Genomic DNA, 17,261 nt, shown 5'->3' with positions numbered 1-17,261 from the left:
AATTAGTTAATATTACATTGAAAAAATAATATAACATTTATCTTGGGACATTTTTTTTAAATGCTACAGTTATTTTAGATAGAAAGAAATAATATTTTTACAATTATTCTGTACTATAAATTAGAATACTTAATTTAAAAAGTGCAATTCCTTTTTTTTTAAGCATGAAAAGTGCAGTTCCTACTCTCTCATCGTCACTCTAATTTTCAACCTTCTCTCTCTTTAGAATATGCATTTTTTTCATATTATCTCGTAATTAGTAAAAAAAACTCTAGCTAACGACTAAAACTAATATATTTTCTTAATTAATTACCTATCTATTTCAACTTAAAAATAATCTTATTCCACATTATAAATTATTTATTATGAATTTCAATAATAATATAATTTATAAATTTAAAATGTTTGTTTATTATGCATTATATATAATTGCATACAAATAAGTATTTATCTTATACAATACATAAGTTAAAATACTAGTTATAATTTAATAGCGAAAGATTATATAATTAAAAATTATTAATTTATGCAATAATTATTATAAAATTTACATAAAAAAATATATCAGTAACATATTAAAACTAAAATCTAAATAATATACTTTTTTTCTTCTAAATATTAAAATATGAGAGTTAAAATGGATTTTAAGATAACTTAATTAGTATGATTTGAAAATTATAGATCACTTTTTTTTCTTTTAAAATTCCTAATATAGAAGGAAAAAAATAAATTATTTTCTCTTTTCTTCTCTTTCTTCTAAATTGCTTAATTTTTTTTTTCCAGTGCCTGACTTGGTTTTAAACCAAATAAAGTACTGTATTAATCTTGAATGGAAGAAGAACATGGCAATTAATGTAGAGTATAGTGGTCCACGACTACTCTTGTTGACAACTAGGAAAAGCTAGCCAGCTAGGAGATTAGAGTTATAGGTTAATTTATGGTCAATACTCAATTTCCTTAGTTCTATGCAACGTCGTTTTGTGCTGGTTGTTCTCTCACTCATGACGCATATATGGATATAGGGCATGAATCATGATGCATCTTCAACCTAATTATATAAATGTTGATAAGAGTTTAAAGATTTTTACACGACAACACATTGTTTAACGATGTTTTATCAAGGGTTTTCATCTCAGTGTACAGTCATAACACAAATTAATCATCTGAATCTAAGAATCTTGTAGCACAACAAGCTCTTGAGATTTGCTTTATTTCAGTTTCATTAAATTTCACATTGTTAAATAAAAGACTTCTAGAGGTATGTGGATTAATTAGAACTGAATTCATTATAAATGAATGGTTGCATAATTAAGAAGGTTAATCTTTCTAAGTTTGTAAATGTTGAGCGAGAAGAGAGATCTTTGTGACTTCTAATATAGGAATCATCACTCTTTGTTTATAAACCTAATTTATAAATTTATATTAAGCCCTTCGTTAAATTAAAAAAATACCAATTTAGTCTTTACACATTAATTTCCATAATAATTATACCCTTAAGCTTTAAAACTTTAATTCTAAAATAAATCACTTTATTCAAGCTTATACAAATAATGACTATACATTTTAATAATTGCAAAAGTGGCCACACATTGAATTTAATTCCAACATTCTAGGCTTCTTAAATGGATCCATGAGCTGGGACTCCAGTCACTAGTACACAGGTTTATGTACTTTTTATTTGAATTATTCTTCTTGTCGTAATAAGTAGCTTATTCAATACTGTACATATGAACAGAGTTTAGATGAAGGAAAATTGAGGTTTTGGTATTAACTTATGTGGATTGTGTAATATCATAGCCTTAAGGGAAGCAAAACAAAGTACCTTTGCTTACAACAGCAAGTATAATTGAAAGCTTGGCATCAACCCATATGATTTCTGTCACAATTGCATCCTTTCTCGTGTCTGTACTATCAGATTCGGTCATTAGCGTTGTTTTATGTAATATACTCGACAAGATATAGTGATATACCTCATACTATACAAGGAATGTGTCAGTAATTTCAATCGTTGGTCATTCAACAGAGTCTAAACAAAATTTTACTATTAACTTTTACCTATAAAACAGGATTGGCAATTGGCAAAGGGTTTTAAATGAATATAAACAGAACTTTAGATAATCCAACAAGAAAACTACCCACTGACTCATCTGATAATTTGCAGTGTGCACCAGAATTGAGAGGCTATTTTTATAATTGAGAATAAAAGCATACTTGGAGGAACTAACAAATGACAACAAAGACATCCATTATGTGACAAATGTTCCATACTAGTTTTTAATTTGAGTATGAAATTAAAAGAAACACGTGGGTTCTGTTTGTTTTCGGGCTTTTGAGGTGTGAAGTTTGTTTTTAGGCAGTTGGAGTTTTGCCTCGAGGGTACTTGTTAACCTAAGAGTTGGTTTTCAAATATATTAATCGGAACAAAAGTTGCTTATATCAGCTCATTACCTTGGATTTTTCTTCAGCAACTTGAACCATAAGAAATTGCTTTCTAGTAACAGGTGTCGAAGTACCATCATGCCCTGCTTTTAGTATGCATGTAAAATTGTTAACTACCCTCGTATTGAATTCCATAAAACAAAGAGCATTAACACACAAGAAAATATTAGGTTTTTTGAACCACCATCTATTTATGTCCTCGATCAATCTCTATGTAATATGAAAGGATTTTCAAGTTACAAGAAATAATTAATAGCATGTCATATAGAGATTAGTCTAGATCATAATGGTGTGAAATTAACTTACAGTTTCTCTAAATTCACAAATACATAAGTGTAATATGTCTTTCAATGAAAGTTTTTATGTCATTGGATTGAACTTAAAATATTGTTCAATAAAATTTTAAATCAACTCTAAAAAAACCTTGAGATTTTTCCTTAATTATGTGGTATTTGTGTTTAGTTGCCCGGAGTAGGTGGGAGGAGTACAAAGAAAAGACTGCTCTTCTTATTTTTTGGTTTTCCTTTGGGGACAAGAAAATAACGTTACTTTTATCAGGGGAGAGGCATGGATCGATGAAACGTTGTAGTTGGATTACAAAGCTATTAATGTAATCATGTAATGTAATAGTTTCTTTTATGACTTCTGTTTATTCTTGCTAAAGAAACTATTACATGATTACATCCGTATTCCTATAGCTTTGCAATTCAACTATAATGGAGAATTATTAAAATGGTCCAACTATTACGTAAAACAACTTGGGAATATATATGGAAGTACAATACGTCCGTAAGGGAAATTAATTTGTTGAGTTATCAAAATCATTCAACATGTTCTTGCTAAATTGGCATGTTAGTTGTTCTGAAGCCTCTTTTGGAGGACTCAGACTCATAGTTAAGAATAATTATAAAGTCAACTTGTTAACTCAACATTATTAATAAGAAATACAAGGTTGATTCAGTGATAAAAGAAAAAGAAAAGAAAAAGAAATCATGGATTCAAATCCTTCAGTTAACACAAACTAACACGACTGACCATTAACATTTGTCGGTTAAAAAATTAACATTATAAATAACTATAAGGTTTATCATTGAGAACCTTCTGGTGTACACCCACTTACAGTTGTGGTGCATTAGATTTGACGTCTAAGTATTTTTAAGCAAGCATGACAAATTTCACAAGATTGACTCTAGAGTCATTTCTCAGACCTCATCGCGTATTTCCTAACCCATAAAAGAATAAGATAAAATAGGTCATATAGGCTTTAGGTACATTTTTAAACTTTACAAAGTCATATTTTTCTCCCAAAAATATTGACTTAAATGTGTAAGTCTATAAAGATATACCACTGAAATTTAGCTTGTACCAGCCTAAAAAGATTTTATTAGGATATTCCTCCGTCCTGAACTGTGTTGAACATTAACAACTTTGTTTATTCTAATGTTCATCTTCATCAAAAGGCTTAAATAAGCCTAATTCCCCCTGATAAATTAATATACTATTCATTTATGCTTTATAAACCATGCCACATTTTAGATGTGTCCATTACAATTTAAAAGAGTAGTTATAGTAGTGTTTATCAACGTCTCTCACTATTTCATGTTTCCAATCTGAATCAGATGCCTTTTAAAAAAATATTTCTTTCTGATAAGATTCCACAATTCTTCTCTTTTATTTGCCCTTAATTATTTCTGTATAATAACCTTTGGAGAATGAAACAAACTCAAATCCGACAAATAGCATGCCATTACCTCATCATCGACCTCATTGTTACATCAAGGGCTTTATTACTCATCAGTGCTCACCCTCTTCTCATATCTATGCTAAAATTCAACCCAACCCTTTTTTTTTTCTTCCTACTCTCATGGAAAACATAGACACCTCAAAATTTTCGCACCAATCTCAAAACCAAAACAAGAATAATATTCCCTTGATGTCTATTGAAATATTAGACAAGTCCTATGAGAAGAGAGTCGTGAATAAGGTTCCAAAAGTAGCAAACAAGAGTGAGAAAAAGTTTCTTGGGGTGAGACAAAGACCTTCAGGAAGATGGATTGCTGAGATCAAGGACTCCTCTCAGAAACTAAGACTTTGGTTAGGAACTTTTGACAAAGCAGAAGAAGCTGCCTTGGCTTATGACTGTGCTGCAAGGCTTCTTAGAGGGAGAAATGCCAAAACAAACTTTCCAAACAACCCTGGAATCATGAACACTACTCATGAAGAAGATTGCAGCATTTTGGGTAAGAATCCAAGGGCTTATCAACTTCTTAAGCATGCAGTCATGAAGAATAACCATGCACTTTATTCCACAGTCATGCCTTGGAAAAACCAGATCATGGTGAGAGACGAATTTGACACCCTTGTTGAGGAAACTATAGTTTGTTCCATTCCTGAACAAGGTTCTGGTTGTTGTGGAATTTCATTTGGAAGTTCTAAGGTTTATTCTTCTGTTGTTGTAGCTCCTTCTTTCAGTGCTTCTCATGATGAAACCTCCTAAGCTAGTATGTCTTATTGCAATTATTGCTTGTTAATTATGTCTTCCGTCCAACCCTATTTTGCTTCACAAACAGATATCAAACTCTAAGTTATCTTCACTACATATAACATATATGATATCTGTTACATGCATGTTGTCACCTGATGATGATAATCTACTCCCATGTGATCTTTTTATTACTTATATGGGCGAGCTAAACATTTTTACTTTCATTTCTTGATGTAATATTGCCCTGTATCTATCATAAGATTTGTCATATTTCATATTTAATTTACATTTGGAATAGATGTAGTGTTGTTAATTATCTTTTCTTCCATTGCATATATATGGAACTCGTCTTTTAAATCTGAATTATAGCTAATACCGGCTAATGGGGATGATGGTTACATTGGGCCAAGTCAGTGTGCTCATTCCTAAAAGACAAAAATGAGGGAATGAGATACACAATATATTTATTAGAGTAATATATAAAAATTTTAAACCGGCTGTAAGACCAATAAATCAAAGGTTTCATGCATTCTAATTTTTAAATCAAGATTTTTAAATTGTCTGTGATCACAATAAAACCACAATTTTGGGACCATTGATTGTATTTGTCTGCGATCTATGGCCATATCAACAAACACAACAAAACTGCAATGCATCAGAGAGGGTGATATTTAAAATCTTGATTTCAGCTAATCATATCATGTTTTGAAACCTTTGTATCCCACCACATTCTTTCATCATAACTATATACGATTCTAATTACTACAAATAAGATTTACAATTGCATAAGTACAAGAACAAACTTTTAACTATCATATACAACATCCAATCATTACATAAGCAAAAGACTTTTGCCAATTACAATAGTTGTTTTCTTGCAAACCATGTGCCACTCTCCACCAGTCACATTAAACTCTAGACCCATGGACATATAGACCATAAAAGACACAAGCTAACCACCAAACCAGGGTATAAACGTGTGCAGTAAGTTTGCAGTTGATGGCATTCTTTTCTTATGGAAGACAATCCTATTCCATTCAATAATATTGTACACTATAATATGGTGAAACTAACTCTTTCAACGGAATTATTTTTTGTATATAAGGCGTGAACCCAAGAGCATTAAGGAGAATAAGACATATATAAACGACCTAAACTAACCACCCATTGATGGCAATCTAGTATAGATCATAGGGCTGGTTGTAAGATTTAACTATTAGGATTAGATGATTTCTCTATCATTTGTATTTCTTTTATTTTCTTTTTAGACTTTTAATTAATAACTAATTCTATTAGTTAGTTATTGGCTTACCTTCTTAGTTAGTTAGTTATCTTCCTAATCATAGTTTTGCTTGTATTTATAGCAACTCTTGTAATCTTTTTTGATTGATTAATGTATAAGGAGAATTTTTCAAAAACTATTTTTTCCTCCAAATTCAGTTCATGTTCTTTCATGGTATCATCCCTACACATGAGCCTTCTTCGTTCATCATCCTTCCACGTTTGTTCATCTGAAATTTGGTTTCGTTTTCGATTCTTCTTGTTTTTCTTGATTGATCATGGCTGTTAACAATTAGCATTCAACTTCTGATCACCTTGTCAATCCTGCCAATCCATATTTTCTTCATCCTGGAGAAAATCCTGTGGTTGTTCTTATTTCGCCACCACTAACAGAAAGCAATTTTCGTCAATGGGAATGTGATATGGTTGTGGTGCTTGAATACAAGAACAAAGAGCATTTTATTTTTGGCACACTTCCTTGTCCTTCACCGACAGATCCAATGCATAAAGCTTGGCGGCGTTGCAATCGCATGGTGATGTCATGGCTCACTCGTTCCATGAGTCCTGCTATCAAGCAATTGGTGATGTGGATGGATTCAGCTTTTGAAATCTGGAAAGATCTCAAAGATCAATCTTCGCATTCAGATAAGTTTCACATTGTTGATCTTCAAGATCAAATCCAAAATTGTAAGCAAGTTAACTCAAGCATTTCTGAGTAATATACTCGTCTAAAGATTTTGTGGAAAGAACTAGAATTGTATAGATGTTTTTTGTTGTGTACATGTTCTAGTCCTTGTTCTTGTGGGCTCATTTCTAAACTTAAGAAAGAATGTGAAGATGACTGTGTGATCCATTTTTGCGTGGCCTCAATGATGTGTATGCACCTGTCAGATCTCAAGTCATGCTTATGGAACCTATGCCTTCCTTGGTTAAAACTTTTTCTCTTGTGCTTCAGCATGAAAGAGAGTTTGTTGGTGATTTTACTTCACAATCACCTAAGAATATTGTTGCTTTTTCCTCAGTCAATGACAATACCAATGTCACCTCCTCCAATAAAAGTTTTTCCAATAATCACAAGGTTCCTAGTAATTCTGGTAAAGGACCTAAAGGCAATAAGCTTTGTACTCATTGTGGAAAAACTAACCATATTGTTGAAACATGTTTTTTCAATCATGGGTTTCCTGTTGGATATAGGAATCGTGGTAAAGGAGGCTCTTCGAACTTCAAGTCTTCTGCTAGCTTGGCTGAAGTAAATTCTGATATAACTTCACAAACTGTTGCTTTGGAGGATAATTCAACTCGAGATCAGTTTCATTTGTCCAAAGACCAATACAATGTCATCATAGCTCTTCTTCAACAGACCAAGGGTTCTTCTACTTCTATTAATCACATTCAGCATTTTGTGGTTAATCAATCAAGTATTGACCCTTCTCTTTGGATTCTTGATAGTGGTGTCATAGATCACATATGTCCTAATAAATTTTCCTTTTCTTTTCTTAAGAAAATCAAACCTATTCATGTTAGACTTCCTAACAATAGTTTTGTTACTGCTTTCTATGCTGGTGATATTCACTTAAGTGATTTGCTTTTGAAGAATGTTCTGTATATTTCCAATTTTTCTGTTCACTTAGTTTCCATTTCTAAACTTCTTCATACCATTGATTGCTTAGTTCTTTTTCGTAAATCCTTTTGTCTCATTGTGCATACCTCCAACTTCAAGATGATTGGAGTAGCTAAGCAACACCATGGTCTTTTTCATCTGCAGGATTCTAGTGATTTGAAGTCTTTTTTTTTTTTTACAGATTCTTGTATTGTTTTGGACAAAAATTCTACTACAAATTCTATTATAAATGCTACTGATAGTTCCATGTTATGGCATTCTAGGCTAGGCCATACCTCAAATAAAGTTTTGCAACAGCTATGTTCTCAATACAATGAAATTTCATTAGATTCTATTAAGCCTTGTGATACTTGCCATTATGCTAAACAAAAGAAGTTGCCCTTTTCACTTAGTACTACTGTTAGTTCAAAGTTTTTTGACTTAATTCATGTTGATATTTGGGGTCTCTATTCTATTCCTTTTTTTGAAGGTCAAATATTTTTTAACTGTTGTTGATGACTTCAGTAGATTCACTTGGATCTACTTATTAAAGACTAAAGCCGAGGTTAAAACTGTTCTTCCAAATTTTATACTTTTCATTTAAAATCAGTTTTCAGTTAAATTGAAGAAATTAAGATTAGATAATGGTAGGGAATTTTTTTAACAGATTTTCTCAACTCACATGACATCTTTCATGAGACCTCTTTCCCTAAGACTCCTCAGCATAATGGTATTGCTGAGAGAAAATACAACATCTTTTAAATGTTGGTCATGCTTTGTTATTTCAATCTAAACCCCCTATTCATTTTTGGTCTTATGCTATTAGACATGTTGTCTATATTATCAACCGGTTACCATCCTCTTTTTTACTTCATAATAAAACTCCTTTTGAATTTGTTTTTGGTTTTAAACCTGATTTCTCAAACCTCAGAACTTTTGGTTGCTTGGCTTTTGCTCACACTTTGGATTCAGGTAGAACTAAGTTTGATAAAAGGGCTTCCAAGTGCATTTTCATTGGTTACAAGGTTGGTACAAAAGGTTATCTTCTCTTTAATCTTCATTCTCATTCCTTTCTTGTTCCAAGAAATGTGATTTTCTATGAGAAAGTTTTTCCTTTTGCCGTTGACAACACTGATCATGGAACTTTCAATGGTGTTTCTACTGATTTGTCTAATTTTGATTCCCTTGTTGATGTTGATATTTCTACTCAAACTTAAGATTTTCATCAACATTTATCTTATCAAAATCATGTAATAAACCCTTTGTCCATTTCTTCTATTGAATCTGTTTCTCAGAATGATAGACTTCTAATCACTGTAGGTCTTGTAAGATTTTCTACTAGACTCAAGAAACCTCTTAGTTATTTGTCTGATTACCATTATGGCAATATTTCTTCTCATTCTGCTTCTACTCATTCTACAACTCCTTATCCTTTGCAATATGTTCTTTCTTATTCTAAATGTTCTACTAATCATACTTCTTTTTGCATGTCTATATCTGCTCATCCTGAGCCTCATTCCTTCAAAGAGGCCAACAAACTTGACTGCTGGAAAGAAGCTATGATGGCAGCAACACTTGATCTTTGGTTAAACTTCCTTCAGGCAAACCTATTATGGGTTATAGATGGGTTTACAAAGTTAAGTACAAAGCATATGGTACCTTGGAAAGATATAAAGCTAGGTTGGTAGCTCAGGGTTTCACTCAAACAGAAGGGGTTGATTTCTTTGAAACTTTTTCCCCAATTGCCAAATTGACCTCTGTACGATTTCTCTTATTTGTTGTTGTTGCAAATAATTGGTTTCTTCGGCAGCTTGATATGGATAATGCCTTTTTACATGGAGACCTTCATGAGGAGGTTTACATGAAGCCTCCCCCTAGTATGCTCATTTCTGATCCTAGTCTTGTATGGAAGTTGCAGAAATCATTGTATGGCCTCAAACAAGCTAGTAGGCTATGGAATCAAAAGTTGACTTCTGCCCTTCTTCAACTTGGCTATGTTCAAAGCACTTCAGATTATTCCTTGTTTGTCAAGCAAACTCCTTCTTCCTTTACAACATTATTAGTTTATGTTGATGATGTTGTCCTTACTGGAAATAGTCTAGTTGAAATAAATGCAGTCAAACAACAACTTCATGATCAGTTACACATCAAAGATTTGGGTAATTTAAAGTTTTTCTTGGGCTTTGAGGTTGCACGATCTAAAACTGGCTTGATTTTGAATCAGAGAAAGTATTGCTTAGAAATACTTTCTGAATTTGGTCTTACTGGTTGCAAACCAACTAATTCTCCTGCCAATGCTTCTATTAGATTGAACTCTGATGAGGGAGATCTTCTAGAGGATGTCACTTCTTTCAGGAGGCTTATTAGAAGACTTTACTTAACCAATACTCGACCAAACATTGCTTTTGCTGTGCAACAAGTTAGTTAGTTTGTTTCTAAGCCAAGAACTCCTCACTTACAGGCCGCCTTAAGAATTTTAAGATATTTGAAGGGTGCTCAAGGATTAGGTCTTTTCTATCCTGTTGATAATGACCTAAAGATCTAAGCTTTCTCTGATTCTGATTGGGCTACATGTCCAGTTAGTCGCAACTCAATCACTGCCTATTATGTTTTTCTTGGTAATTATTTGATCTCTTGGAAGGCTAAGAGGCAATCAAAAGTTTCCAGGAACTCTACTAAAGATAAGTATAGAGCTCTTGCTTCTCTTCCTATGAATTACAACGGATAAAGTATTTTTGTGATGATCTTCATCTCTTCATTCCTGTTCCTTTTTGCACTTTTTCTGATAATGAATTTACAATTCAGCTTGCAAAGAATCCCTCTTTTCATAAAAGAACAAAGCACATTGAAGTGGATTGTCATTTGATCCGAATCAAGATTCATAAAGGCCTCATTCTCTTGTCTCATGTTCTCTATCATTTGTATTTCTTTTATTTTCTTTTTAGTCTTTTAGTTAATAACTAATTCTATTAGCTAGTTATTAACTTACCTTCTTAGTTAATTAGTTATCTTCCTAATTATAACTTTGCTTGTATTTATAACAACTCTTGTAATCTTTTTTGATTGATTAATGTATAAGAAAAATTTTTCAAAAATTATTTTTTCCTCCAAATTCAATTCATGTTCTTTCATTAACTCTTTAAGATAAATTGTCTTCATATGATATCGTACTTCCTACAAAATACTATGAATTAGTGCCTGATTAATTTCAACTTTTTTGTGGATATTTATTGCTTCAGAGGTAGCTTAGCTCCAAATAACCTTGAATCTTTAATAGTATGCCTATTTATATTGAAAATAGGTAATGTAATAACAATATAAAGTATTCTTATTTACACTGTAATCATAAACTATTATAATATATATATATATATATATATATATATATATATATATATATATATATATATATGAATGATAAGTTTAGTCTATTAAATATGATTTTGGTTCCAACAAGGTTTTTTTTATTTAGTCTTTTAAAGTTTTTTTTAGTTCTTTAATTTTTTTATTTCCTATTGTCAAGTAAGAATATTAAAGCATATTTTTTTATAAATTATATTTTTAAATTTTTATCTGAAAATACAGTTCACACAAAAAAAACACATGATTCTCATGTCAAATTTCTTGATGACATTGACAAGTTAATAAATTAGTACTGTTACTTATATAATCATTTAATGTTATTATTTGACAACAAAGATTAAAATAAAAAATAATTAAAGAAATAAAATGAAAACCTTCTCTATACTATAGGGACATATAAATTGAAATGACAAAAAAATGTTAAATTATAAACAAGTTAGTTGTACAAAATCACACAAATAAAACAACTAAAATATGATTTGGTTGCTTATTTTTCATTCTAACCACCTATATATGATTATTGGTGTTCTAATTGGTCAAACCACTATTTTATTTTATCATTTTTTTCGTAACAAATAGCATCACTGTTGAAATTCTTGAGTTATGGCGGTTTATCTATGGAGAAAACACTCCAATTTGTTCCATCATAATTACAGATCCACTAGAATAACAAGGATAAAAATGGCATAATGCTGCATAAACTTATAAATCATAATCATCACTCTTCAATAAACACGTATTTGAACATTCTGATATTTGTTTTTTTCGGTTGGTGGACAAGATAGGCATAAATTAGCTGAACGCATTTCGGTCCAAATGGCATTCATTTTACCTTTTTGTGCATTATCTTGATTCCCACTAAACTTATTACAAAAGACATAAATAGAGTAAGTTGTTTATTAAACTTATTTACATAATGAATCTATTAAAAAAATTTATTTCGGTACCACTGCATATAAGTTGCAACTTTCGTCATTGTCACCATTTTATAAATGACAAAAGGCCGTTGTCATGGAATTTGGCATCTTGTAATGGCCATTTTCTTTGGTAGCAGCCACTGCAATCGCAAACCCTCTTCTTAAAAAATAAATCCTTGTTGTTTTCATCCTCATAATGATCACTAGCTTCGACTTATTGCCCCAACATAGCAGACACGATTAGCATGCGCCAAGTCATGGCCATCATTATATATATGTCAAGGCCTAAGCCACCACTGTCTCGTTAATAATCAATAAATTATACGTAAAACAAAAGCCTAGAAATCACTCGGCATACAGCCTGGCATGCATAATATGAAAATTTAAAATTTAAGTGTCGTTATTTTATAATATAAAAAATTAACAAAGGGCCTCAAAGAAATCTAACTTTTTTTATTTCGTCAACAGAAGTTGCAACCCGATTTTAACGATCTTTAAATCTCTCGTAATCTCTTGGAAGTGAGACTTCGTTAATCATGAATTGTTACAATCATCCCGTCACTTTAAAATTTGTTACACTATAACATTTATTTCTTACTTTTGGCTTAAATATAAATATAAAAGAAAACTTATATATTTTTAATTGGTGTTTGGAATTTAATTTTAATCCAGATCTAACAGAATTATATATTTTTTATCTGAACCTTGAGGTAATTGACTATTTTCTAGCTACAAGCAGGAGGATTAACAAGCACCTAGATATCTTCAATCTTCATAGAGAGCCTTTAATATTTGTGCAATGTTACCACTAGATATTTCCATAAATAATACATACCAATTCGAGTTACTGTTAGATGGCAAATATTAATAACCAACCCTTTTTATTTTTTGCCAAAGCAAAAGTTAACCGTTATTGTTGACAAACAATAGAGGTCACTCAGCAAAAACAAAAAAACAAAAAAAAAAAAAAACTAGAGGTCAATATTTTTTGTTACTTTGTAGCACTACTTTTACAGGATTGAAACGTAACACGATTCCACTATTAAGCGTCGGGGGAACAGAGTCGCTAGCGAGAAGTGAATATGAATATAGAATGCTAAATCGAGCATGAGAAAATTGTGAATCAGGGAATACGAACAAGGGATGAAATGTCAGAATATCCTTGGATTGATGACGCTTCCCTACATTATTACCCTACTTACTCAATATGTACATACCGTTCCTAGAATCAAACTTTGTGCTCCGAATAATACCCAAATTGCCTTATCCGATTCTGCTTTACTTCGATTTCATTCAACAAATACACAGGAAATTTTGATACCAGATTCCCCTTAAACATCAGCTAGATGATTCTCTTGCAAGTTGGACTCCCTTTTATTGACTTTCATGCAGCCAAGACCTACATACAGTACAACTAGGTGGAGTGCAGTGTGTTGCCTACCTCTTGGAAACCTACATTCCAAATATACCTTTTCAGGAAAGAAACAAGCAAAGACCTTTAGACCACATGGTGAAGAAAATGACATATTTAGAGTAAGGCACTCCCTTGAGCTTCTTCAAAAAGCTCCAAGTAATAAAGATTCTAACCAATTTCTAAAATGAATATAGACATTTCTTCGGTTTGGTTACATTGTAAACATGTGAAAGCAAAGGTTTGTCTCTTCTTATGTGTAGAGACATACTTTAGAAAATAAAGTACAATAATAGCCATTGATTTCAAAATCAACAGTGGTAATTGTGATCACATCAATTGATTTTCAAATTAACTGTTATTATTGCTATTTATTCTCTAAAATGCAGAGATGATGCATTTTAGAGAAGTCCATTCCATAAAACAACTAGTAACTGGAGCATTGGAATAAACCGGAAAGGAGAGTGCATATCCATTTTAAGTTTCTGATTCACAAACTCCAACCAACCAAAACAGAAGTTTTTTCAATTACTGACTGTGAAAACAAATGAGTCACAGTTTATCACCATAAATTATGCTATGCACACTAAGGACGGAAGTTTCATAAGTATAATTGAATCCACTCTTCAATTGTAATAATACCACTAAAAGGATGTATAATCACAAGGAAAAGTTATATCACTTCTTCACAAAGACAAAATGAAAAACATGCGATCAAACATATTAGCCCAATGACTTGTGAACAGGAAGACCTCACCGACAGGCAAGAATGTCATTACTTAACACAGCAGAAGTTTTAAGCCATGGGAAGCATTCATATAAGGGATAAATAGGTTGGTTTAGGGAGAAAAAAAGGAACATAAGAACATAACCATAAAAGAATAATCTGCAACTGCAAGGAAAGGACACTACAATCTCACTAAGACTAGTTTAGTTCTTGTTAGGAAATGGACTATTTTTAGAAAATACTTACTTTTTAAAAGCTTTCTAAAAAAGTTGAAAAAAAAGAGATTATTCATTCAAAATAAATTTAATCAAACAAGCAATTACTTCAGAGTTCAAACTAGTTAATCAACGCCCAAGGAAAGAATACTGAAATGGAAAAATTAACAGAGTATTCCTCAAAATTTAGCAGCAACAAACAACAATGCAAGCAGATATTAGATTTATTTTCTCCCTCCTTTCATAGCAAAATCAACACAAATCGGAACATTAGCAGCTGTAACACTATAGGCATTATCTCGGAAGAGCGCAAACGAAGTAATATAAAATTATTTCAAACCACACCAGAGGCATCTAGATTTAATAACTCGCTACCAAGAAGAAGAAGAAAAATACTTTTAAGAGAAATGCTGATACAGAGAATTCGTCAACGCTAACTAATTTTTCCATATGAAAGCAAGAGGAAGAATAAAAACAGTGTTATTATTTAGAAGAAAGAGAAAAAGAAATTGCTGGTAAAGAGAGGCAAAGTGAGCGCTGGATGCAGAGGTTTATCGACCGATTCTTGCTTTGTGTTCTTCCACAACCAAATTCAGGAAGAGATCGATGAACCGCTGCCTCCAGTGACTTCACCTCATCTCCATACACCTCCAAAAAAAAAACAATATCCGCAAAATAACAAAAATCAAAACAACGAACACCGCTCTGTAGTTTTTCTTTTTCATTTTTTTCTTCTTTTTTTGTGTTTTTGGATTAAAAAAAATTGACACGCAAAGACGGTAGCTAAAAACAGCAAATACAATCCGTGATGTGGAAAACATAGATCTGAACATAAAGAGAAAGGTAGAGGCAGTTTCTCTTCCATCACAATCCACGCACACACAAACGGGCGAAAAATATGAGTAATATGAAGCTAAACAATAAATAATATTAAAGAAAACAAAACAATATGATAGAGAGGGAAGAGAGAGACAAAGAGGAATATATGATATAAACCAGGAATCTGTGGAGTCACCATTGCACCATTGCGGCAAGTGTGTGAATCCCTTTCTCTCTCTCTGTTTTGAGTCACAGATCCACACTAACTTTTCTAAGGCCAATCATTCTGCATTTTTTGTTTGTTTTATCGTAGCATGAGAATTACTATTGCACCCCTGTTTTCCAAACTCAAATCTGGCCCTACTTTCGGTAATTAACGGTTTTTTTATCCGATTGAAAATATTTTTTAATTTAGTATTATTAAATTACATAAGCACCCCTAAGGTTTGTAAAATTTCTCTCAATGCTCCTAATTTTCTTTACTTGCTCTAGACTAACTCTTTTAGTGTTTTAAAAAAAATACGCTCTAACACTCTTTATACATTACATTAATGATTAACCCCATTAATTATTTTAAAATATTACACCATATATCTATAACTATTATAAAAGGAATAACTATTTGGTATCATCTTTTCTTCTAAACATTTTTATCTTTAATTATTATAAATTACTGTAACATTTTATTTTAATTCTCAACAACAATTATATCTTTTAAAATAAATTACACCGACTATATATATATATAACTTTCAAGTCCATGTACGAAGTACCTTTTTTGCACTATTCTCTATAAATAAAATCATTATAAACGTTAATAAAATAGGAGACTTATGTGCAAATAAAAAATAATAGAAATATATGTAATTATTAAATAAAATTAAACATTATTTCTTAAAATCAAGATGTGTATTTCCTTTAAAAAAAATCAAGATATGTATCTCAATTCTCAAAGTTGTATTTAACTGGAATTTTAACTCATACAAGAGTAACTTCCATGTTTTATTAATATTTGTAAGAAAACAAAAATATATATAAAAAATAATGTACTTAAATTTAGAATAGAAGTATTAAAAATGTAAAAATATTTTTTAATTATTAATTATTTAATTATTATAATTTAAAGTAAAATAAAAATTTCATATGAATATACGATAAGTATTATTATTTGAGTCGAGTTGTGTGAAATCATTCAAGAAAATAAACTTTTCTCAATATTTTTTTTTATTTCACTGAATCCAAAATTTAAATATAAATAAATGGAACTAATTGTAGTAATGTATAACTTTATTTGAAAAGTCTTAGCTTTTTTATGGAAGTTAATAAAAAGTTCACAATTCTAAAAAATAAATTCAAAATTATCAAATAAAGAGACTTATTAAATGAACATTAATTCTTGTTTTTATGAAAATAAAAATTAAAAAAATATATATTTGGAGGTCATGTTTAAATGATCAAGATTAAAAAATAAAGTAATATATATATATATATATATATATATATATATATATATATATATATATATATATATATATATATCCTGTCATGATTAACACAAGTTTAAAGGTTAGAGTTAGTACTTTTTAAATCAATTTCTCTATAAATACTTATATGGATTTTTAAAAAAATTGAAAAAATTCATAAGCCAAAAATAATTTGTGCATAAATTAATTTATAGAAATCCTCTTGAAACTAGATTATCCAAAAAAATCATTTTGATAATACTAAACATAGTTAGAGTTGGATTCAACATGTGGAAAAAAAACTCAAATTTGTATCCGACGGTTGTAACTCACTTCAAGTTTTCTTTTTCAATCCAACAAACTGTCCGTCTCATCCAATTTTCAACCCTAATTGTTGCTAACTTCCATCTAAACAATTTTGTAAAGCATGACAGTCTTGGCCTTTTATGGTTAAACCAAAAGATCCAAAGCAGCTTGATGGATAAAAAAAAATAAACAGGACACTTGTCAATTGTCACACTGTTGGAGGCTTGGAGCTTTA

At 30.8% G+C, this 17,261-nt stretch overlaps 1 protein-coding gene and 1 long non-coding RNA gene across 2 annotated transcripts; one reads left to right on the top strand and one right to left on the bottom strand.

Annotated features, from left to right (window-relative positions):
- Nucleotides 1-4,166: 4,166 nt before the first annotated feature.
- LOC114393053 (ethylene-responsive transcription factor ERF084-like) lies at nucleotides 4,167-5,206 on the top strand. The gene has a single exon (XM_028354312.1). It carries the CDS (start codon nucleotides 4,181-4,183, stop codon nucleotides 4,934-4,936), a length of 756 nt encoding a protein of 251 aa, XP_028210113.1. The 5' UTR covers nucleotides 4,167-4,180; the 3' UTR covers nucleotides 4,937-5,206.
- A 7,741-nt stretch (nucleotides 5,207-12,947) lies between these two features.
- Nucleotides 12,948-15,566, bottom strand: LOC114391825. The gene is made up of 2 exons (XR_003662183.1): nucleotides 15,435-15,566; nucleotides 12,948-13,537 (listed from the first exon to the last, which is right to left on the bottom strand). It is a non-coding gene; the product is annotated as an uncharacterized LOC114391825 (long non-coding RNA).
- Nucleotides 15,567-17,261: the final 1,695 nt, after the last annotated feature.

This window comes from Glycine soja, chromosome 17, assembly GCF_004193775.1.
Source record: "Glycine soja cultivar W05 chromosome 17, ASM419377v2, whole genome shotgun sequence".
In the NCBI taxonomy this organism is placed as follows: Eukaryota; Viridiplantae; Streptophyta; class Magnoliopsida; order Fabales; family Fabaceae; genus Glycine; species Glycine soja.
The sequence above is the reverse complement of the archived record's forward strand: the minus strand, read 5'-3'. Positions and strand labels throughout refer to the sequence as shown.

Excerpts from the sequence above, each read along its gene's own strand:
- LOC114393053 (XM_028354312.1), top strand. The coding sequence starts at position 4,181 with ATGCCATTACCTCATCATCGACCTCATTGTTACATCAAGGGCTTTATT.